The sequence below is a fragment of the Diadema setosum genome, chromosome 18 (assembly GCF_964275005.1).
Source record: "Diadema setosum chromosome 18, eeDiaSeto1, whole genome shotgun sequence".
Classification (NCBI taxonomy): Eukaryota; Metazoa; Echinodermata; class Echinoidea; order Diadematoida; family Diadematidae; genus Diadema; species Diadema setosum.
In genome coordinates, this window is record NC_092702.1 from 31,366,811 (window position 1) to 31,391,327 (window position 24,517).

A 24,517-nucleotide genomic window follows, 5' to 3' on the forward strand; every position below is an offset into this window, starting at 1 on the left:
ATGAGTAAAATCTCACCTCATATGACAGTATGCCCTGATGAGCCTACCCAGGTGTACATCCCTCTGTCTGCCATGTGAGGAGGTTGAACTCAGAAAGATATAGATTAGAGAGTCCTCGTCCTCTTTGAACTAAACATGGCATGTTGTCTTAGAGACTTTAAAGGGATTGTATTGTATCATTTGAGGTGAGGATTCAGCTTTTGACAGATACTTAGAAAACTCTTTGTACAAAATGTTAAGAAATATACAATTCTAAGTGGAATTCAAAGTTTATTTGATGAAAATCTGTTTTGAAATGGCTGAGATGTTTAAAAACAAAGTAAAACAAAGCAATCCTAATAAAAGTTAGGTCTCACCTTTTATTAGGATTGCTTCGTTTTGGATATCTCAGCCATTTCAAAACCAATTTTCATTGAATGAACTTTGAATTCCTCTTATAATCATATGCTTTGTCATATTTCATAAGAGGTTTCTCATTATCTCAACAACAACAAAAAATCATCATCATAAAATGTTGGAAACCTGAAACCCATCTCAACCAAAACTGTACCATTCCTTTAAGTTTGATTTTCACATTTTTTCTGTAAATTGACAGACACCCTCATAGGCCCGAATTCACGAAGGTGGTACAAATGAAACCATGGTTTAAACCATGGACAAAACCATGGAGCGCCAAGTCTCGCACAGAATATTTCGTTACGAAATTGGTCATTTCGTCGACAAAATAACCGTTTCGTTAACGAAATTATCATTTCCTAGACGAAATACAGTTACAGTTACAAAATAATTATTTCATCGATGAAATGACTGATTTCGTAACGAAATATTCCATGCGACACTTGGCGCTCCATGGTTTTGTCCATGGTTTAAACCATGGTTTCATTTGTACCACCTTCGTGAATTCGGACCTATGAGATGGTCTCCACATGTCCTCATGAATTAGTCTTTTCCCCCAAAGTTGACAAAAGTGATGAGAATTCCAGCCTTGCCAGGGACAGCTGAGGAAACATGCACAAATCATGCAGCCAGGATGTGGGGGGAGGAAATGGTACACATTTTTAGATCACTCCAAAGTTAGCAATTCTCTCCAAAACCCAACCCGAGTACTGAAACCCGATGAGAGGCTTATCGAGCCATGTTATCCCATAGGAAGTTTCAAGTATGTGTCAGTGTTACCAGTTGCTCGGGCAACAATTTTGTGGAAGAATAAAGATGCTTCTGAAAAAGCGGAACACATTTGCTGCAAGTTAGTGACTACAGAGTGCTTGGATGATAAATTTCATGAGGAATTACAGAGTGTCCTGTTAAGAGCACTTGTGATGTTCATATAAATGTGGTAATGAACTGCAATGATTACACGAAACCCACAGAAACTTGTCAGACAATATGGAGTAGTGCTGTGAAATAAAGGCTCTGGGCAAGCAAGAATAAAAAACCATTTCCTTTTCCTGGTGAATTGTGCAAACTCTATTAAATCTATTTGTTCTATCGCGGGCTGAGATGTTCAGTATTTTTTTGTGAATGGAGTGGAAATCACAGGGGTAGAGCAGCCATGGCCGATTATATTGAAGGTCTGTTTTGATAACTCACAACATTCAGGAAATCACAGATCAAGTGGGATACTAGTAAGCTCTCCTCGGTGATGCTGTAAAACATGCACTGCAGGAGGTGCGGGCAAATTAGAACATAATTTGGTGTAGATTACTTATCCTGCCATGTGGTTGTAAAACATTTTATAGTAAGATCAAGACATAAATCCATTCACTGAATAAGGGGGTTTGTACTATCAAATAAATTTGAATGTGATTATTTTTTTAAAAGTTTTGTCTCTTCAATGCATTTTTCTGTGTGTGTAGTGTTATTGAATGATCAGCCACCGAAAATACATCCCTGAATACTACTGTAAAACGAGATAATTTTCATGGCATGAAATTTTCACGAATTGTAGCCAACGGCCTTTTTCACAGCATGAAATTTTCTTGAATTGCCTCTGGCATTCAACACTTATAGTTTTTATAGAAAAGAACTGTGTACATTCTAATTTTGTGAATCTTGGCTGTCACAAAATTAGCAAAATTAAAGTGCAAGTGAACATTCCTCGTTTTACAGTAGCTGTTCACTGCAAATGACCTTCCTGTCAAAATTCTGTGGCCTGTCAATCAAAATAGCACTGACACTTTTGATCTGTTTCCTGCAAGAGTGTATAGTAGTACATTTGTATGTGCATGCACTCAGGAGGAAGTAAATACAAGGTCAAGTTAAGCCCCGCCTCCTCCATCATGTTTTGAGGTCAAATGTTCAGGCTACACATACCTTGGTATTTGCACAATCATAATCAAGCCAAACTAGATTGGACAACTCCCCTGATCCATGATCGGCCAACTGTGATTTAAGAAATGTGTGTGGGCGAAATGAAAATCTGATTTGTTCTCCGATTTTTCAACCATAATGTGATTAGCATGAGAAATGTTTCTCAAGACATTTACAATCAGCTCCTTCGCAGTCTGAAACCTCTCTGAAAATTTGATCAGGGCAATGCATACTTTCATGCATTTAGTTTCATTCAACAAGGTTTTTTTTTTTTTTACCTGTGTGCTAATGCAGTATGAATGAAGCCAATGAAGTTGTTCATACTAACACGAAGTAATACCCTTACCAGCTTACCAAGCAGCATTTATTACACTAGTGTAATAAATGCTGAGCACTGCAAGTTGGCAAGCTGGTAAGGGTATTACTATTTTCTAAATGATGGAGATATTGTGTTTCAAATGAGGCCAAGAAATTGGTCATTTGGTGTAGAACTAGAAAGTTGTTAAATGAAAGTTGTTATTGTTACAGATTTTAGATTGGACTTAACCTCTCAAACCTAGCATCTGAGAGTGCTTAGTGGCTTTGTGTGCGATAGGGTTGCTGGTGGTAATGGTAAAGGGAAAGCAAACCCAAAGAGCAATATGGATTGAGTGAAAGCAGCAATATTAGTAGAGCACATCAGTGAAAGTTTTAGGAAAATTGGACAGTCGATGCAAAAGTTATGAACTTTGAAAGTTTTGGTGTTGGAACCACTGGATGGGGAGACTACTAGAGGTTATGACGTATGAGTGGACAACAATACAAAGAAAATATAAAGGAAATTCAACAAAAATTCACTTTTCTAGCATTATGAAAGAGCACTTGACTAACCGCATTCAGAAAGCAGGGGGAACAATCGCTGCCCTTAACATACGTCAGTATCAAGTTGATGGAATCTGTAATTTTCATGAAAAATGAATTTTTGTGTAATTCTCTTTATATTTTCTTTGTATTGCTGTCCACTCATACATCATAACCTCTAGTAGTCTCCTCATCCAGCGGTTCGAACACCTAAACTTTAAAAATTCATAACTTTTGCATCGATTGTCCGATTTTCTTCAAACTTTCACTGATGTGTTCTACTGATGTTGCTGCTTTCACTCAATCCACATTGCTCTTCGGGTTTGTGTTCCCTTTAATTCTTTATCAGGATGGCATAATGTAGTGTCCAGCAGTGTTTCCATTGAGCTTGAACCGTAGGACAGGAAACTACACTGTAGTGGGAGTAGCATTCTACCTTTTTCACATAGGATGCATTCATCAACTCACTTTTGGCATAGAATTAAGGTTTCCAAACAACTTTCAAGGAGATTTGGGCAATTAAAAAGCAAAGCTGTTTTGATTTTGGGGCTTGAAACAACTTTCGGAATCCCGAAAAAAGTGTGAACACGTTTGAGCCAGAAACATATTTCTGTTGAGATGATTTGAATGCAAAGTCATTTTGAAATATGATTATAGCTCGGGCCTGCCCATGCCAACCACTCTGCCAACTACACTTCTCTGCTCCTCAGGTCAAACTGCGCAATAGAGCTACATAGTGACAAGGCCTCCCTCTTGACTCATGACAGAGATGATAAATGCAACAATTCGAGAAATACGATCCAAAAGGCCTTAGCAAAATGCATTTTAATAGTGGGTATTGATAAAGATGATAAAGCCTGTGGAGTCATTTCACATTGCCAAAGAGCCTATGTGTAAACCGTGTAGGAGTACAGTGTATGTTTCATGACAATTAAGTATATGTTTTTATCAAAGTGTGAAAGCGAATTTGAATCATTTTTCTCAAAAAACAGGTTTGGATGATCACGGTTCAGAGGTGTTTTTTTTTTTTTGTTTTTTTTTAGTCCAGTTGTGCTCGATTCTGTGTGTGTGTGTGTGTGTGTGTGCAGTGTGAAAAGTTTATACAGTATTTTAAAGATGATTATGATTGAAGGGACGGAGCTTAGCCTGACCTTGTACTCACTTCTGTAATGGTACATGCATATATGTACACACCTTTGCACATATTCCCAGTGTATAATATTTGACTTGCATGCTTGAGTGGCAGATCTTCATGTTTGTGATACAGGTGGTATTTTAAAGAACTTCATACCGCTTTCAGTAACTCATGCATTTTTGGCCCGCTCCTGGTCCGAGCTAAATTGGCCCGCGCCAAGCATTTAAAATTGCGTTCAGTAACTATAACAAACCCATTCATAAACTCGGTCAAGTAAGGGATAACTGCCATGGTAACTGAACACCTCATGGACAGAGCAGAAGTGCATTTTTCGCACGATATTTGATGTGTGTGCCACGCGCTTATGAGCTAAGCAGCGTAAGCTGTGACCTTTGACCATGAAAGGAATTTTGGCCCGCGCCCGGTGCTGCTATCGTTCATAACTCTTCAATCAGTGCCAGGCCCGCGTCTGGTGCTAGCTTCCCCAGTGCCAAAATAGTCCGCACCTGACACGGGCCACTTTGGCCCCCACCCATTCATAAACTCAAAATTTTCAACTTGGTCCGCTCCTGGTCCGAGCTAAGATGGTCACTGTGAGGGGTATCAGTTGTATCTGGCAGTTGTCACATAGACTTATTTCTACCATCTGAGCATGCCCAGCTCTGAACATGTTTGAAAATATGTAAGAAACATGATAACAAAACATATGTGACCCGCTAAAACAAAAGGATCCTAAAGTCGCTGACGGCTGAGCTGAGAAAATCGAGTTTGACGTCACATCATCAGAATTGGTCAAAACAATCGGATTTCCATTTTTGGCATAATTTTGTAGTCTAAAGTTTTGTCTGTCATCTGCCAAAATTTCAAAGTTAAATGATCAAAGGAAAGGCAAGAAATCACTGTTTTGCTGGGCCATGATTTTTCGACTTTAAACTTAACAGAAACGTGTCCGAAGATTTGGAGTTAGCGCTGCAGCTAGACTCCGCCCCTAGCAACGAGGGAGTGATCTTATTGGTCAGTGCGGGGCATCCTGCTTACTGATTGGTCGTGCGTAAACCGCTGGCGCTAAGCTTGAATGAACATCGCGGGGGTCGCTAGGAGCATGCCTTCTATTGTCAAGTGGTAAAAACTGTCTCGCATCTCCTTGATCGTGATAGCGTCAGAAGGAAAACTTTGAAGGCGTTTTTCTCGAAACTCTGATTTCCTCAACCACTTGACGTGCGCTAATAAAATCACTGATATCTCCGCAACCGAGTACTTTTATGAGTTATATGAAATTAAAGTAGAAGAGCAATGGGATAATATGCTATTTTCCGAAAATTGTCATCCCCCGACTTTCGGATCCTTTTGTTGTAGCGGGTCACATATGTCCATTTGCTGGTGTAAAACTTTTAAAATCAATATTTAATTTACAGTCTATCTACATGTACTATCGCATATATTTAGTCGTACGTGGAAGAGAACATTGCTCCAATATTTCTGCTGTGTGCTTTCATCAATCAAGGGCTAATTAAGCATCTACACTGGAACAACTGGGGCATACAGTGTACATTATGCATCTTACGATGTATGTTTGAGCCTGGGGCCTAGGCCAGTCAGCCATGATCAATTATTGGGCAAATATTTACTCTCTTTAATCAGGCAGGTGCTAGATTTCATTTGCAAATTATCTTTTGGATCTCAAATCAAACTGTTACTCATCAGACTCCAGAAACCACACTGTGTTTGGTATAGTGTCCTTTTGTTATCAATCATAAATTGTATCGGTAGATTCAGAGTGGGGGGGGGGGGGGAGTTCTTGCGGTGGATAACATAGAGCACCACCACAACCTCTACATGTACCTTATAGTCTGGATCAGAAGATGGTATTCTGTTTTCCTTTAATAGGGATCATATAGTTTTGGTTAAGACTTAACTTCAGGTTTTTATCATTCTTTTGTGAGATAGTGAGAAACCTCTTATGAAATATGAAAGAGCATGTAATTCCAAGAGGGATTCAATGTTTATTTGATGAAAATTGGTTTTGAAATGGCCGAGATATCCAAAACAGAGCGATCCTAATAAAGTGTGGGCCCACCTTTTATTACGATTGTTTAGTTTTACTTTGTTATTGGATGTTTCGGCTATTCCAAACATGATTTTTTTTTATCAAATAAACTTTGAATTCTTCTTTAAATGGTATGCTCTGTATTATTTTATATGTGTTTTCTTGATATCTCGCAAAAAAGTTAAAGCCCACTTTTCATCTTCACCATTTCTTTAAAATTCTAGAAGAGAAGGAGCACCTTTAAAGAGGAATTCTTCTTTTTCTTGTTTTTTTTTTTCTGTATTCCAGAGACAGGAACTGAAAAGAAATGACTAAACTGTCCCGTCATTATCTGCGTATATGCGCATAACTATTTTTTTTTTTTCAGTCATCGAAAGAAAAGAGCAGTGTCTCCAGCTCAATCAAAAAATGCTGATCATTAGTGGCATGAGACTGGGGAAAAGCCTGGCTAGAGCACCTCTAGACCGAGCTTCAATTTTAAGTGGTTGACTGGCACTACGTCACACACTGTATGGTGGTTGAGGAGGTGGCTAGCAAAGAAGTGGCTGCCCCTTTCTTCTTTCTTATTTTTGTCGCACAGCCATTATGCTACTGAGGGTGAGGCATAATGGAATCAATTTTCCTTTCACATGACGTTAAATGAAAAGCCTTCGTGGTGCTCTAAATAGAACCAGAGGTGCAAACAAAGTCCTCATCAAAGTAATCATTTAGGCCCTGAAGAAAAAGAAAAATCTTCTATAGGCATTGAATGCTGTCATTCTAGATTGGGTTAATGTTATATTCATTGTACATGTGAAACCAAGTGTATTCGTATCAATGCCATTTTTCTGTACAGAAAATGCCGACACCATTGAGACCTTTTATGGATGCTTTGGATAGCATTTGCTCTTGTTTCGTTTTGTATTTTTTGTATTTTTTGTTTTTTGGTAGCTTGGCGTTTTCAATGTGAATTCTGTGAAATTGCTGATGAGTCATCAATGCACAGTATTTACAGACTAAATGGAGTAAACATTTTCTTCCGCCATACCTCTAATGACTAAATGTTTCAAATTTATCTCTGTCTTGTATGCCCTGATAAGCTGCTAAGCACTAAGCATTTATGTTTTTCAAATTGATCGCTGTAAGTCCACACAATCAGAGAACGCAGGAAATACGGGAGCGTACATATTCAACAGGTCTGATAAAAAAATTTTTTGGCCACAAGCGCTTTGAAAACTTTACATTAATCCCAGGTACTAATCAGCCTGGGGCCACATTATTTAGTACACTCTGAGGGTGAGGGAGAATTATTCATGTTATGTATGTAAAGGAAGTAATTGCTTTCCCAGCCAGACTGTGGCATCAAGGGGGAACAATGAAGAGGATGAATGGAATCTCCCAAGGAACATTATCCCATTACCTAGGAGACAAGACACCAATGGAGAGCTCACTCTCCACCAGTCAGCCCTTGGGGAGGGAGGGGAATAATAGCCTCACTCCCAGGCTGACTGAAGTGACACCCCACTGCGCTCTGCCACTTTGCAGAATTTCACGGCTGATTCCATTACGGAGTGTAGCAGCCACATTGCCACTTTCCGGACAATTCCACTTTAGTGGTCATTAGTCCTCATTCAGTGAAAAACATTCAGAGCAAAACAAAACCTTAGAAAGAAAAGTAATGATAATTGCATTGCTATGGTTTGAAGTAAATTATGTGATGTGAATTTCACAAAGTCCTTTCACATGAAATAGTCTTCTTTCAAAGGTGACTGTAGTGATATCCCACTGTGCCGTACCATTTTGCAAAATCCATTACTGACTCTTTTGAGTCAGATATAAAGCTGAATTAGTGTTTGTACAACCTTAGCTTCCGGGTTCTGCCACTTGAGCAGTCTCTAATTTTTATTATAAAATTCTGAAGAAAATCAACCAAAATTATGCAAAACATAAAGTCAGAATTTTGGCATTGCTAGCATTATTCGTAGTGCATTGGTAATCTTGTAGTACATTCACGTGTGATAAAATATGGGTATTCCCTTATAATGTCACCACTTCAGGAGGAACACTCAAGCATATACTTTGCTGCAGAAGACATTCAATCAAGTATGCTGTAAAGCGAAATATTTTTGAGGCATGAAATTTTTGCAAACTGGGGCCGACAGCCTTTTTTGCGCAGGAAAATTTTGCAAATTGTCACTGTCATTCAGTGCATATAGTATCTTAGACAAGAACGTTTGTGTGCATTTTAATTTGGTCAACACATATTTTGATTCAGAAACACACACTCCACTAATGTATTCTCATCTGGAAACACATGTTGGACATTGTGCATTTGGGAAGTAAAGTGATTTTTTTTTACAGACTCATTCGCAGAGGTCTTGAAATGCTTCTGTTTAATCTTGTGGGGATTTTTTTAAAGTCAGACATGTTTTTATAATCCTTTTTTATTTTTTTTATTTTTTTTTTCTACTAAGCGTTGTATTAAATCACCATTTGCAAATTCCCAAAAGGGTCTGAGTCATCATTGTCAATAAAAAAGGCAATATAGGTGAAAGTATGAACATTTTTCTGCCCCTCGTGCAGTGGTGCTTACAAAAATATCTCAAACAATCTATGATGATAGCAGAGTCACAATCTGCCACATTTTTGATGTAATATCACCTTGATAACCCAGTGAAGCTAAATTAATGATATTACTCAGTAAAGTGATATCATTACTGGCAACAAGGTCAGTTTATGTATGTCACAATATGAGCACTATTGATTGATTGATAATATTCCTGTATTCCTGCCCCAGTAGAATGTTCATTATTCATGAATTTCTTGCTGCACTCATGTTGATGAGGATCACATGCTGTACTCGTGGTATATGTTGCAGTGAATTCATTTTTCGAGACTTTCTTGTGCCAATATTTCCAAAATCAGTAACTCTTGAAAATATTTGCATAACACAGCTGCAATGCATATTTTCTCCAAGGTGGGAAGTTGTTCACTTTTTCATAACAGGGAAAATATTTCCATTGCATTCCATCAGTTTGGTTTTCGATCGGGAAACGAAACACTTACGGCATTGTCTTACAAATCTTAATCCATGAAATATTGATTGTACCTGCAAAATATACAGTGTATGCAGTGTTCAAGAAAAACACAATTATCTTGATAGCAACAGTGTGTATCAAAAAAAGGAAGGGAACATCACCAAAGAGTGTGATACATCACTGGAAGAGGAATGCATCAGCTTCGTCGACTGCAGCAGCATTGTCCATGACCTTTGTAGGGTATGGTGTGTAATATGAAAAACGTGGAGTCGCCATTTGAGAGAACTTGCCTCTTTCTTGCGTTCATTACCCATGAAGGTCGCTCCCGCTCGAGGACCCCTTCCACCGAAATAGGCTAGCATGTCTGTCCTCAAAGGGCGTAGCGAGGAGACATCAAGAGTGGAGATGGGGAGGGGTGTCTTCACGGAAAGGGACATCCCCAAGAAAGGTCAGGGGGAGGAAGTATTCCCTCTAGACATGAGATTGAAGACACCAGGAACAATTGGACTCCCTTTGCTGAACCTTTTCCTTAGGATACCTGCTGTTCATGAAGCAGGAATGATTCTGTTGGGTTCGCTGCCTTCCTGAACGGCTTTCGCTCGTATACTGGGAATATGGCTTTCATTCAAAAGGTCTATATGCCAAGGTCTGAAATTGAATACATAATGTCAATTTAGCTGTAGAAAAAGAACATTTCTTCCAGAACTTTCTTTTTTTTTTTCATACTTTTAGACAGGTTTGATACCCTTTAGATATGGACACATTTTCTTGTTCCCATTGTTCCTTTGAATAAATATAGCAAATCTTATTGGTAATAAGAATCTGTGAATTGTAATGAATTTTTGTAAAAATCTTGGTAAAATATGCATATTAAGAGATGCTGTAGCAGAATTAGGAATATGACTAAAATTATTGTATTTCAGTTTTCTAGGAATGGTCGTCTAGCAAAGTGGAAATAATTTCTATAATAAGATGACTGTATTGCCTACACTGTATGTCAATGCACTGAATTGTTTCCCTATTAAAGTACCGGGTAATGTTAATTCCAGACCAATCTAGGATTGGTTGGAAGTTTTTCAAGAGTGCAGAGATGCCAACTAATACCTTTTTGCAGTATTAGGTAATATTTTTGCCAAAAGTCCTGCAGATTTCATGGAAAATACTGCTTTCCCCAATTGTATTACAATGATACTACTGTCAAAGGAAAGGTAAAGATAATTTTTTTTTCTACCGTACATAGATGCTTTTTGCACCCTTAGGGGTGCAAAAGGGAGGGGAGGGGAGGATCGAATGGCAAAGAACCTAGTGTATTCCAGTGGTAAAGGGCAGATCACAGAGTCTTTCAATTTAAGTTCTCAAGGGCATTTGGATGTGTGCATTTGACTGTGATCCCATGTTCTACTTACAGAACATTGGCGATTGTGTTCGATAGCCATGACCTCAGACCGGTCTAATGCCCATGAATTCACCCAAAATGTGATTAGCCAGTAGACAGTTCTGGCATCCTGTGTCAGCCTGCTGAATGTTTCATGTGAGGCTAGCATGGGGCAAGCACAATGGAAAGTTTGTGCATACTGAATCATCATGACTTTACATGTTTGTCATGTTGGAGTCATGTTGCTAGAGCTCAGTTTCAGAGGCTATATCCTTTCAGGAATGTAGCTGGCAAGTAACAGGGAAATGTATCATGTAGGAGCTTCATGCACAGAATTTCCTTGTTATCACCTTAAAAGCTGTAAACATTAGTTCATTCATTTATTGTTGTTTGTAATACCACATACTATAACTGTGTTGTTTTTATACTTTGTAAGCATATGTGACAAAGTATAATTGTAGTTCATACATGGACTGCTCTGTCTCATATAAGTTTTATCATCTCTATCTTTGTAATCAGCGTCATCATCATCATTAGTTGGTCATCATCAATATCATTATCGTTAGTTTGTCATCATCAATGAGGAATGTGTCACATAAATTTCCAACATGGCTCGATTTTGTTAGTTTGTGAACATTGAGGCTCTGTACAGTAGTATACATAATGGTCTCTACAAAAGTGTCCGTTCATTCTTGAACTTCTCAAAGTCTACAGTGTATCTGATGATCCTAGGATGTCTCTTCCTGAAGTTACAGACTTTGTCTGGGGAAAGAATTTACCCCTTGTATTGTACAGCTTGTCATCTACTTCTTAACAGGTGGATTGTTGCAGACAAAAATGACATTTGAGTTGAGATTCTCCGTTTGAAATAGTGCATTATGTGCATTATTATCCAGTTTTCTAAGTTTATGTATCATCAGCTGAGAAGCAGAAGGGCGCTATTAATTTCTAGGATTTGAGCTTAAATAAAAATGAAACAATCAGTTTTCATGAAATAAAAACTATTTGATAGTAAATGGGTAGATTTATAAACATTGTTCCTAATATGGGATAAAATACATCTTTGTTGTTTTGATTTTTAACATTCTACTGACAATGAAAATAATTCAAAATTGTCACCATAATGTAGAGGAGATTGAGCTCTACAATGTGATACAAATAATTTGACACCCCCAAAGTCATAATTTTAAGTACTTATTGGCTCTCTTGACAGATTTCAAAAACTTTGTCTTGCCAACTAGCTGTGAGCGTACAGTTGTAGCATGAATTAGCAGGGCCATATAAAGCATCAGTTCACTATGTTCAAATGGACTGACTATATCAGGAGTGTCTGTAGGTTGCTTAAGTTTCAACTTGAGTAAATCTGATATCTTATACATCATGTATACATACACTGTATAGCACTCAATTCAAGCTAGCAGTCACTTGATAGCCATTTGATGGTAATCTGAGAGTTAAACATGCTTTAAATGGTTCAGGAAGTACACGTTTTAGTCCAGGGAGGGTGATTCATATAGCCCTTCCCTACCCCTGTGGCAATATCTAGCTTTTTGAATAATTCAAAATCACTGAAAGATTCCTCATAGATAATTTGTTGCATAAATGGTAATTTGCATCTTTCCTTAGTACGAGATCCTATTCCTAAGCAGACATGGCACATGGTGTAATGTACTGTCAAAACAAAAGCACTTGTGGCATGAAACTTTCGCGAATTAGAGCTGGCATTCGCCACAATGCATTTTTGTACAGACAAAAACTTTTTGAGTGCATTTTACTTGTACAAATCTTTGCTCCTCACGAAATCTGCGAAAGTTTCATACTCGCCAAAATTTTATGTCTTACAGTTTGATATTGCTACGTATACTTATGAGAACACTGATAACAGAATTGTTGGTCACATAATTATATCCTTCTTAATATTGATTTTTTTTTTTTTATATAGAGTGTGTGTGTGCATAACAAAGTGCAGCAAAAAGGAGTTCTTTGTACAATTTTGTCTTTATACATGTATGTGTATATATTGCAATATGTATGTGTGTGTGTGTGTGTGTGTGTGTGTGTGTGTGTGTGGTTTCTAACAGACTGACTTCAATATGAAAGCATTGTTCAAGGTATTTATTGACTTAATGCATTGTTTGGTGTATTATAGAATTAGGGACACCTGGTACATTGTATATTTGCCAGCCAGCACATTTCATATTAACCTTTATTTTTTTCACAGTGTAACTTGAGAAATCATTCACTTCGAAAGTTGCCTTATTTCTGTGTGAATTGGCGTCCTGAAACAATTGCACACTAATGCAAATTGTTGAAGAAGAGTAGATTTCTCCTGGCACTATTGATTTTCATGTATTGTAAGAAGCTAAAGCTCAAACTAATTCTGCCTACGTACATTTCATACATGTAGTCAAATGCATGTACTCACACATGTATTTTATTTTGTAAAGGCAAAAGCACTGTTTAATTATGTACATATTCTGGTGTGTATTACTTTTGACAGCAGAAACACCATGCCAGTATTTTGTAAAAAAGTATGCAAAGGCATATATGTTTATGCCGAGACATTCTTATTGAAAGAGGAATTTTCATCAAAATCTCCTCTGACATGTGGATTTGTTGTTTGAACTCTGTCATCACAATTCATCAATCATTGTAGCTATGTTGTCATTGTTTTCATAACAATTGATGATATGATTATGTGTCACAGTGGTAGTTATTTGATGTAGTTATCACCATATTGTTTGGTACCATTGTTTCCCTTTCTAAAGTGAAATCAAAGAATCTTGATAGGAGCAGGTAACGGGTCACACATGTAAAGTTATGACTAACGCCTTGTATCATATCTCATGTTTCATTTTCATTACAGGATCAGTTGCTGAGGGCCATATACCGTCCATATTTCTTCTATGTCATCCATGTAGACTACAGAGCAGACAGTGTCAGAGATGTAAGTCTAGCATGCACCATTTTTGCTTTGAAAACATCAACCAAGAATTCATTTTAATAGCAAAAGTATTTTTGGACTTGATGAATATAAGTCCTTGATGCTCAAGGCATTAAAATTTGAAGAGTGTAGACAGAGCTACAATGTATTGCTGCTGCATTTTCATACTATAAAGTGGTTTAATGTACATAATTTCAATTTAATTATGTTCAAATGATTTATTGGTTTTTGCTTTATTGTCCATTCAGTCAAAATAATTGTGATGCTTGTCAAATAAATAACAAAATAACATGGAATTGTATTTTCAGTAAGGCCTTGCCTTTACAATAACAATCAGCTCCTGTGAAGGATTATAATGTTCCAAAGGTAATAAAAATGCTCATGAATAAAAGATGCTAAGTAAATACAGAAAATGAGCCACTTTGAAGTGATTATTATATGCCTATAAATAGTGAATGCATAATTGTGTTGTTCATCGATTCATTCATAACAGGGCTGTTGATAACAAAGCGAACCAGCATTGTTTTTTTCTTATCAAACAAACTGAAGCCGAATGAACCAGAAGAGAAAAATTGACAGTATTTCATGATGCATTAAAGCAAAATAAAACTATGAGATCAGTGGTGGTTTTGAGTGAAGTTATAAAAATGTCAGAACATCATTTATATCAGTAATGTCATCTTATGTGGTCTTTAGTGGGCCCATGAAAAATTCCATTTGTTTACTTGGCTCTCTAGCTTGTTTTGATAGTACTCCCACAGTTTTGCCTGAATGTCATCAATTTGGTTGGGTTTTTTGTTGTTGTTGTTGTTCCTTTGTTTCTTTTCCAACTGTCCTCAAATAATGTCATTAATACTATGTACACTCCAAGACCAACAAGATGATTTATTTACTTCATTCAGCTCGAGATCAGAAACAAGTCTGTCTTTTTATTTTTAATTGGCAAGATTTAAAAAACAAACAAACAGAATTTTGTGACCAGTATGATATCATAGTATAGCATAACTAATGTAACAATATTGACATCCCCAAAGCATGCCATGTTTAGATGATTAAACACTGACCTTCAAACTTGTGGCTTTTCTTTGTACTTGTCTGAATTTACTCAAGCTTCTGTTGATTTATTGCTCTGAACTGTCAGGGTTTCATCTCAAGACAAACTTTATCTTAGACGTCTGTTGAGTTTGCCAGAGGGTCTGTTTATAATACAGACATCTATTGCTTGTCGTGGTACAATTAATTAGCCCTGTACTTCATTGCACTATGAGCTTAAGTCATCGCAGAAGTTCCTTCGGAAAATTCAGAGAGAAGTTAGCCCAGTTTTAATCTGCTAGGCGTGGCCGCAGATGTGTTGAAATAAATTGTCGCAAGTGTTCAATTCTGTCAACCTCGTCATGACGATACATCTACGACCTTCATTATGCGCATTTGCCATACCACTGAACTATTCAGTGATATCATAAAGGGACAATTATAGTATGTTTTCCGTCAATTTAAACTTTACAAAACAGGTATGATAAAGGGAGATTAAGCCTGCATATTGACAATAACTTTTATTCTTGTCATCATAACAAAACTAAGAGCACACATGTATGTTACAGTTGAACCTCTCGTATCCGGACAAGTCGGGACCGGGGCTCAATATTGACAATATTGACAATAACTTTTATTCTTGTCATCATAACAAAACTAAGAGCACACATGTATGTTACAGTTGAACCTCTCGTATCCGGACAAGTCGGGACCGGGGCTCATCCGGATAAGGGATTTGGCCGGATACGGGAGACTCAATGCTTTATACATACGTACGTATACATACACATGTACTGATGTAGCCCATTGTAGTACCACATGTAGTAATGTGTATACTGCAACCTTTTCATTGTTACACTCAGTAACAGACCCCAAAATAGAGGTGTATGTTAATGTTGGAAGTAATATGTAATTCATGTGTGTTTGTGTAGGAATTCTCAAGGAGTTGGGAATCCCCCTTTCCTCCCGTAATTAAAAAAAAAAAAAAAAAATCACGGCGAGATTGCGTCCGCATAATAGAGAGATCCGGATAAAGGGAGGCCGGATAATAGAGGTTCAACTGTATATTCGGTTCAGCTAACATATCTAATGATTAACTACATAGATGGTATTTATTCAGGCACGATATTTCCAAATGAGAGAGTTATTTTGAAAATTTTTTGAATATTCAGTTTATATATGTATGTTGAGATTATGTCGCTTATTGGACACATTTTCATTGGCATGGAGTGTTTTTATAGATCATCTTTTGGTAAGGCCTCCATTATGGAAAGGCTAGATAATTGCTTAAATTAATGATGTCAAATACATGATGCATGTTAGAGAATAGGAACTAAAAAGAAGTCACATGTACAGATGAAGGCACACATCATTGACCAGGGGATGAAATGTTTCTTTCCTGCATATTTTTTTTTTTTCAAACCATCTCTTGCAGAATGTCATGTTAGGTATATGTGATTAATAGTAGGATATCTTTTTTAAGAAGATATTTTTGTACCATAATTCTATAGTTGATGATCCAATTGCCTATCTAATATAAAAAAAGAAAGAAAGAATTTAAGAAAAAGAAAGTAGAACTAGAAGGGAATTTCGCAGCAAGGTAGTCAATAAGCATCTGCAATTATCCTTTGATGAAACAGTGTAACTCTATCTGCCGCTTAAATATCAGACATGTGATCATTAGGTCATATCAAGTGTAAGTGTTGCACCACTTTCTAATATTATTATCATATGTCCACTTTATTGAATACCCAGAGGTACTAAACGTTCATTATCTTGCAAGTTAAATGTGAGGGCACTTACACTGTACGTGTGAATGAAAGTTGCCTTTTACACTTGTTGAGGGATTACTGCCTGTTTTGACCTGTGGGGAAACAGTATTTTTAAGCATCAAAAAAAAAAAAAAAAAATACAGTGGCTTGTTTGAAAGTATTACATTTACACGCTCACGTTCGCTGTTGATATACACCCAAACTTTACAAGTAAGATACACCTTGTTTATGTAAACAAGAATGAATACACCACCTGGGTGTTAGTCATTTCTAGTTCTTTCAGTTGTCTTGATGGGTCAGTCTACTGGTACTTCCTGTGAAAGTTTTTATTATGATCATGGAATGTGAGTGGAGGGTTGTTCACCCCAAATAAGTTTTGGCTATTTATTTAATAGGTAAAATCTGTACATTCAAACCCTCCATGGTCGTCAATATATCTGGAATTTTCTTTACCTCTCTGATATATGTTGTTTTTATGACAAAATAAGATGAATTCTTAAGTAGTTGACATATTCTAAGATAGATGAGCTAGAAACAACAACAACATGCCATCAGTAAAAGCACTGAAATAGAAAATAAGAGATATTTGATGACTTTACATATCATGTCAGTGAAGTGAAAGCTGTGTGAATCAAATTACAGTATATTCATTCTCATACCTATTAGCTAATGGTGGTGCCCATACAGTGTTGTATGTAACAAAACTATTCTGCACATTTTTAGATTTATTTATATATTATTATTATCATTATTATTATTATTATTATTATTATTATTATTATTATTATTATTATTATTATTATTATTATTATTATTATTATTATTATTATTATTGTTATTATTATTATTATTATTATTGTTATTATTATTATTGTTATTATTATTATTATTATTATTATTATTATTATTATTATTATTATTATTATTATTATTATTATTATTATTATTATCATTATCAATATTATTATTAATATTATCATCATCATCATCATCATCATCATCATTATCATTATTATTATTATTACAGGAGATAAATGGAATGGTGGCCAGCATGGGAGAAAAGGGGAAGAACATCAGAGTCTTGCCGAAGGATCGCTCATTTGTCGCATCCTGGGGATCCTTTGATATCGTCAGGGCCGAGCTTGAGGTAAGATCCTGATCCAGTTGGATAATAACGGAAGGTATTGATCAGTTGAAATTTAAAAAAAAGAACAGAAAAAAACAGCATGCAAACAAACAACATTCATACATGTATGTGGATTTTTTTATGCGCATTAGTGTATACATGTGTACTCAAGGTATTGACAATGTGCTTGTGTGGTCGGTGATGAAGTGGGGTTCACTGTTTGTTCAAGTTGACTTAAACAAAGTGAGTAAGATCAAATGAAGCCAGTTGTGAAAGTTTAAATGAAATATGACATAGGATCAGAAAATGATGACACTTAAAGGTGACATGTTTTCTAGAAGCAGATAGTGGTCACAATCTATGTGTATGTGTAAATTTTACGAGACGACAATATTGTCTTAATAAGTCTAGAGTTTATTGACACACATATCTGCACTCTCAATATTTTTGGCATGAATCAAAGGGAAGGGAGGACATATTTGCCAAATAAATTAGTTAAATTTGTATTTTCAATCAATTTCGAGCTGTTTGATGATGACATCACTGTTTTTATCTAATTTGCACATGTGTGATTGTGACAGATATCACTGTATCTTCGTGAGAAAACCAAAATTTCTCTATACATTTCTTCTTTTTTTTTGGGGGGGGGGGGATACTAATGATGAATGTATGTGCTCTGCACATTCGCAAATAAAAGGTTGAATGCTCAGTGTATTTGAACTAATGGTTTGCACATATTTATGTCAATCCTATTGACTTTTCAACGTGGGGGCATTGGCGGCATGATTTTTCTTATCAAACGCAGCCTTTGAATGAATGGCTGACAAAGCCCATCACCAGAAATTGATATTAATTGCTGATGAATATAGTATGGCTCTTCTGGAGTAATTCTATGACTAGTTCAAACATATCCCAGCCAGGTTCATTACATCTGCAATGAGGGATGAAATATTGCTTGCATTTAGGCCTCATTTTTTTTTTCTTTCCGTTCGAGTTTGTAGTCAGTTGTACACATTGTATGTGTGTCAGCTCATTACTGATCTGTTTCACTGATCCCAATATCGTGCTTTCAGTGCCTGTCGGTGTCATATTGTGGATATTCCATCAAGCAAATTGCCACCTCCCGCGAAACTCGATGCAAATCACAAAAGATGGGTTTGGGGTTTTTTTTTGGCCTGGGAGATTTGGGCTTGTTTGGCAGCATTCTGGCCCGTGGCAAGTATCAGACTGCATCTAACTATCCCTTGCCTGTGAGCTGATGTCTTCTCCTCAGTTTCTCGAGATATTTATGGCATCTACTCACCAAATTATCACTCCCCACGCCCACTGAGAAAACTCTTCCCCGCGATATGAAAATTGATCCAAACTGCACAATTGTGACCAGATGAATTAGTATATTGGATATATATTCAGTTTCTATACGTCAGTTGGGATATATTTCATATTTGTCTCGTCATGATGTACACCTGTATACTTGTGACTTGTTAGATATCCATAGCAACCTGTTTATATCTTCTTTCTCTTTTATGTTGTTTCTCCTTTCAGTTCAATGATTACTTTGCATTTATTGATCCAGTGCAATTTGTTTATAAAAGTGTTCAAATGGAAGTAAATTCTTCTGATGTACAGGTTATGCTCTATTAAATCAACCATTAATACTGTCTTCCCTTCAACATGGTTGCTACTAGGAGTTCTCTATGATTCAAGTTATACAAACAAAAAGAAATCCTTCAATCAAGAAGCACCAACAATATTTCTTTCTTTATTAGTAAATAGATATTTTACATGTGGCATCAAATGCTCTATATGACACGGTGTGACGTGTATATTATTACAACCATGTGCAATGATTCACTGTTCTTCAGTATCACTAATTTAAGCACATTTTTGCTGTTATTCGATGCTTTATATACTGTCTAGATCAATAGCAGACTCAGCTGTACAACCTAGCCTTGCCCATTCATTCAAAGCAAAATGACTCAAACTTAACAGATAGCTGGTTGTATTCTTTGACAACACTATTGTAAAGCGGAATGTAACTTTAAAATATCAATGTCTGTCACATGGCCATGAACCTGCTACTTCTTAAGGAAACACTGGATTGAGGAAATTTCCTTTGTGCCATATGGCATTCTTTCAATTTATGTGTTTTTGTATCTATTCTGTAGTGTGTATGGTAGAACATGTCTGTAGTCTGTAGTATTAACATTTCTCTGAAAAATGCTCATGAATTTTTTAATTGCTCCAACTGATGGGGCCTAATTATCTACATTTCTAGTGTTAATGTTCTATGTATTAGGAGAAAAAAAAAGTTTTATCTTAACTGAAATTTGTTGATTATAAAGAATCATGCATTATCTAAGAAACATGCTTGATTTGCAATGCAAATGAAATCCCCACTATTTTTCCATCAAGACTTTAATTATGTAAAACCGAAGTATGGATTTAGGAAAAAATCCTAGGAAATGTCCCCTCCCCCCTTTCCCGCTTATGTGCATCACTCTAAAAGTAACAACATATTTTCATTAACAAATCTCTGCATGCAAAGCCTTTTCAGAAAATAGTGCTGTGCAGATGAAGGTTAATACTATAGTATCCCTGTAATCAGCCAAAGTATTACATGGTTGTTTCATGTAAGGCTGACTTTTTCTAGGCTTTCTGTGACTTACGAATGTTTAACAGATTTATGGGATGTTCGAAACTGATCTATCAGATTAGCCAGTGGAGGACACTGAAAGTTCAGTGAAGTGAACTGGTTTCTTGTAGTGAAATATGACTCCCTTTCCTTTTCTTTTTGCGCTCATTTTGTCTGTCAATTCAACACAGAATCCTCACTTTCTCAAGCAGCAGTTGAGTCATTGCTTTTTAGGTGGAAGCTATTAAAAAAAAGAGAGTCATATTACTAACAAAAAAAAAAAATTTTTTTTTTTTTTTTTTTTTTGCTCTTCTTTGAACAATTTTCTCAAAAGAATTTGCCAGACGTTGAGGATGGGTAAGACGACATGCAGTATTTCCTTCCTTGCAGTGTTTGAAACGTGAGCAATTGTTTTCTGCTCATTGAATTGATGGCATAGTTACCAGGGTGGTCCATAACCTGAAATGTAAAGCATGCTGCTTGGAGGGAAACCAAATCTGAATATTGTATGTAAATGTATAATGTGTGCAAAGTGCAGAACCCTTGCAGTTGTGGTCTTATGTCCTACTCTGGGGTCTTGGAAGCTGTTGAGTCCTGGTTTCTTTCTGGTGCCATCTTTATAGCCTCATCCTTGGATAATTGACTACACTGTATAAGCTGTTATCCCTGATAAAAGAAAAAAAATGAAAACTTCATATTGTAGATATATTCCATAAGTTTGCAGACACCCTTGACCTCTTTGCTAGTTCCTTCATACTTACAGCATGACCCCGAGAATAGTGCATTTTGTTTTAAGGATTCCCTGGAAATGAGAGTGTGTCAGTGTAACAACTTTAATCCTTAAATAACATTGTACACACTGTCTAAAGTCCCTGGCATAAAGGGTTAAAACTCACTTGTAGACCACCCTGGTCAGTTCATGTAAGGTACACTGTATACGCCGAATATTTCGTGTGGTTTTTATTTTCGCGAATTTCGTGAGTTAAGTGCTATTTGCGAAATTAAAGACACGTGAAAATATTGACTCTGATCCCGATGTGAATGTAACGTATGCATGTTCACTTCTCCGTTCCAGTGCAGGACTCCACGATAGCGAATTTAACCACTCGCGAAATTGTCGGGAGTTCCCGATTCGCGAAATTTTAGACTCGCGAAATATATGGCGTATACAGTATTGTGGTCAAGGAGGTTTTGGTGTGATTGGCCTAGTAGGGGTAGTCTGGGAAGAATGTCGTTCTGCTTATTTTTGATGTGTACATCACTTACGCTGGTTGCATGATCCGCAGTAAGAATAAAGCAATTAAATGCCAAGGGTTACAATGAAAAGTGAACTCCATATCACCAATTTGCAAAGTAATACCTGTCGCAAAAACCCATGACTTTTTCAATCAATCATATAACTTCTTGTATATGACAGTTCATGCGTACACATATACTGTACACGGCTTTACCAGTAATGTTCTGAAGAGTATGTGATCTGTCAGTGATAGTTAATTCTAGGGTCAAGGTAAGCTCTGCCTCAGTAAACATGTTTTGAGTTCAAAATGTTCAGACAACTAAACTGCGCACCTAAAATAGAGCAAAACTAGATTAGGAAACGGCTAGGGACCATGATTCCTCCCAGTGAGATGGAGAAAATGTCAGGCTCACAAAACTAGCTCTATTTAGCGTGAAACCTTTTCAAAATGCATTGTGTTTACAAACATGTTTTGGCCATCTTGGAGAGACTTTGTGAGTGTTTGTGATGGGACAAGGCATGAGAGGGGAAAAAGTCTGGTTGAAATGGAATCTCAAGCGAATAGTCTAGTATAGTTTAGTCCAGACAACCTCCTTTTTTTCTGCATGATACCTTGTCACTGGCAGTGGTAGTGGTAGTGGTAGTGGTAGTGGTAGTGGTTGTGGTTGGTAATATGTAGGAAAGCCCAATATCTGTGCATGGCTCCATGTGTCTGGGACAATAAGGTAAATGGTACTTTTCATAGTCTGTTGGGCAGTGATTAATATTGGCAAGTTTTACGAGTGGACGAGTTATTAGTGAAGTGCTCTTTCGTTATGCTAGAAAAGTCAAAATTTGTTGAATTCTCTCTATGTCTTCTTCGTATTGTTGCCCTACTATCACATCACGAATTGTAGTCTTCTCATCCAGCGATGACAGCAATGCATCTAACCAAGGCTGTAAAGATTCATAACTTTTTAATGAATTATCCAATTTTCCTCAAACTCTGCTGATCTGTACTATTGTTCTTTCTGCAATTACTGAATCAACAAAATATTTGGGTTAGATTTCCCTTTAACTATGCTTGAGATGTTGCTATAGACACTACTAGGAGCAGGATTTACTGAGAGGAAGTCGTATTCTTCCTGATGGAAAAAGACAACCTCAGATTCCTGGAATCTTGACATCTTAGACCAAAGGAGTCACAATCACATGAGCAAAGTATCTCTTTTGTAGATGCCCTGGGGCTGCAGTACGTGTTTGATGGTTACTATCGTAAAATCTCTTGTGAGCTTTCTTGCCGTCTCCCCTTACTTGCTTTCAAGTGAAAGCCTCCCCCTTCCGGTTCTCATGTTCTCCTTCTTATGCATAAATTGAAACCCCATCTTTATGGTTCTTTCTTTGCATAATATGGGTATCTGCAATCCCATTATTCCAAAATACATAGCTTCATATGAAGGGAAGATTAGTGTAGTTTGTGAATAGTAACATTTTATTGGGGTTTTCCCTGCTGAGATAAAAGTAAATGATTACTTCCTTTCATAAGGGAAACTTGCACTCCATGTCCACACTGACTGAAATGGATAGAAAAGTGAAACTATATTTAAAGAAAGTGAAAATTTCAACTGGAAAAAAAAAAGACTGGAAAGTTTTCATAAAACATTGAAATTTGGTCTTTCTCACAATATGAAGTCTAAATGAAATTTTACTGTTATTAACTTACCACTCTTATTAATTTGATAATGAAAATATTTGTAAAAATACACTTATTTTGATGCCTCCCACCCCAAAGAATACCAGAGTCAATTTGTTGTTTCATTTACTGGGAATGTGTGTTTTTTTTAATATGTGTTTTTAGCAAAATCACAGAAGATATTATCATTTTGTTTTTTTATTATAATATAAATGAGAAATCGCCCACATAATGATTTCACACAAGGCATTTCTGCTGCAATTACATTGTACCATCAATGCCATATTTATGCTTGTTATAGTCAAGTGGTCATTATTTTTAGAACAACTCCCATATCTTGACAAATATCAGTTTCACAGTGACTGCTTTTCACTGTTTTCATACAAGGTTCCTCATCCTTTTGTTCAAATATTTCCCATGAAAACAAATAACACTTGTTGCGCGAGGACTCAACAACATACTTAAACCCGGAGGAACTCGAGTACAATACAAAGTCAATTTAAGATGCGTACGACTCTCTTTCGCTATGTACGAGGGACCATAAAGTGTCCCTAGATGCTGCTTTGCTGGCTGAAGATATAGCAAGCAGCAATCTGGAGATGCAGCATGATTTGGGCATTGCTCAAAGGACTCAAAAGCTGTTACTGAAATGACATCGAGTTCAGCTGCCTATCGTGGTGTGCTTGAGATGCACCCACAGCTTCCCCCATGCAGGAGTTCCTGAGTGGTGTCTATGACTCTATCTCACATTTACCTATGCTCTCCTGTGTTTCATAAACAGGTATTTTTTACCTCACATTTTTTACCTCACATTTACCTATGCTCTCCTGTGTTTCATAAACAGGTATTTTTTACGGCAAGAAACATCTCACTTACAAGTAGCTGTAATTCATCCGGTATATCGCAAACAAGATCAAGTAGTCATTTCACTTTCAGTGTTTGTTTGTTTGTTTGTTTGTTTTTTCTGTGATACTTCATATCTCTGGCTCTTTGTATCAATATGAACTGTGTAAAACTGTTGATGGCTTAGGGAATTGTCTACTACTTGTTGTGGCAATTGATTCTATTTTGTTTCTTTGTTTTTGTTGTTGTTGCTGGGATTGGTTTAACTTTTTTGTAAGATACATTGCATAAAGGTGCAACCAAGAGCAACAAGTTTGTCAAATTTTGCTCTTAAAAAATATGCATTGGAATTGCACCATATTGATCCTTTTGTAATATATCATGTCAAACAAAAATATGCACATCAGATGATGAATGCAGCATGGAACATCAGCCACCCACAGTCCATTATTCTAACAGGTAAAAGAAAGCCAGTGGGGCTGAGACAGTGCAACTGTAATGTTGCCTTGCACTGCCTTCCTTGTATGGTCGA

At 36.7% G+C, this 24,517-nt stretch overlaps 1 protein-coding gene across 1 annotated transcript in view; it reads left to right on the top strand.

Annotated features, from left to right (window-relative positions):
• LOC140241702 (uncharacterized) overlaps positions 1-24,517 on the top strand; it is a 134,269-nt gene that overhangs the window by 14,768 nt on the left and 94,984 nt on the right. Inside the window, exons 4-5 of the mRNA XM_072321448.1 lie at positions 13,591-13,671; positions 17,500-17,619. Coding sequence (XP_072177549.1) covers positions 13,591-13,671; positions 17,500-17,619 — 201 coding nt within the window. The remainder of the gene's footprint in view (positions 1-13,590; positions 13,672-17,499; positions 17,620-24,517) is intronic.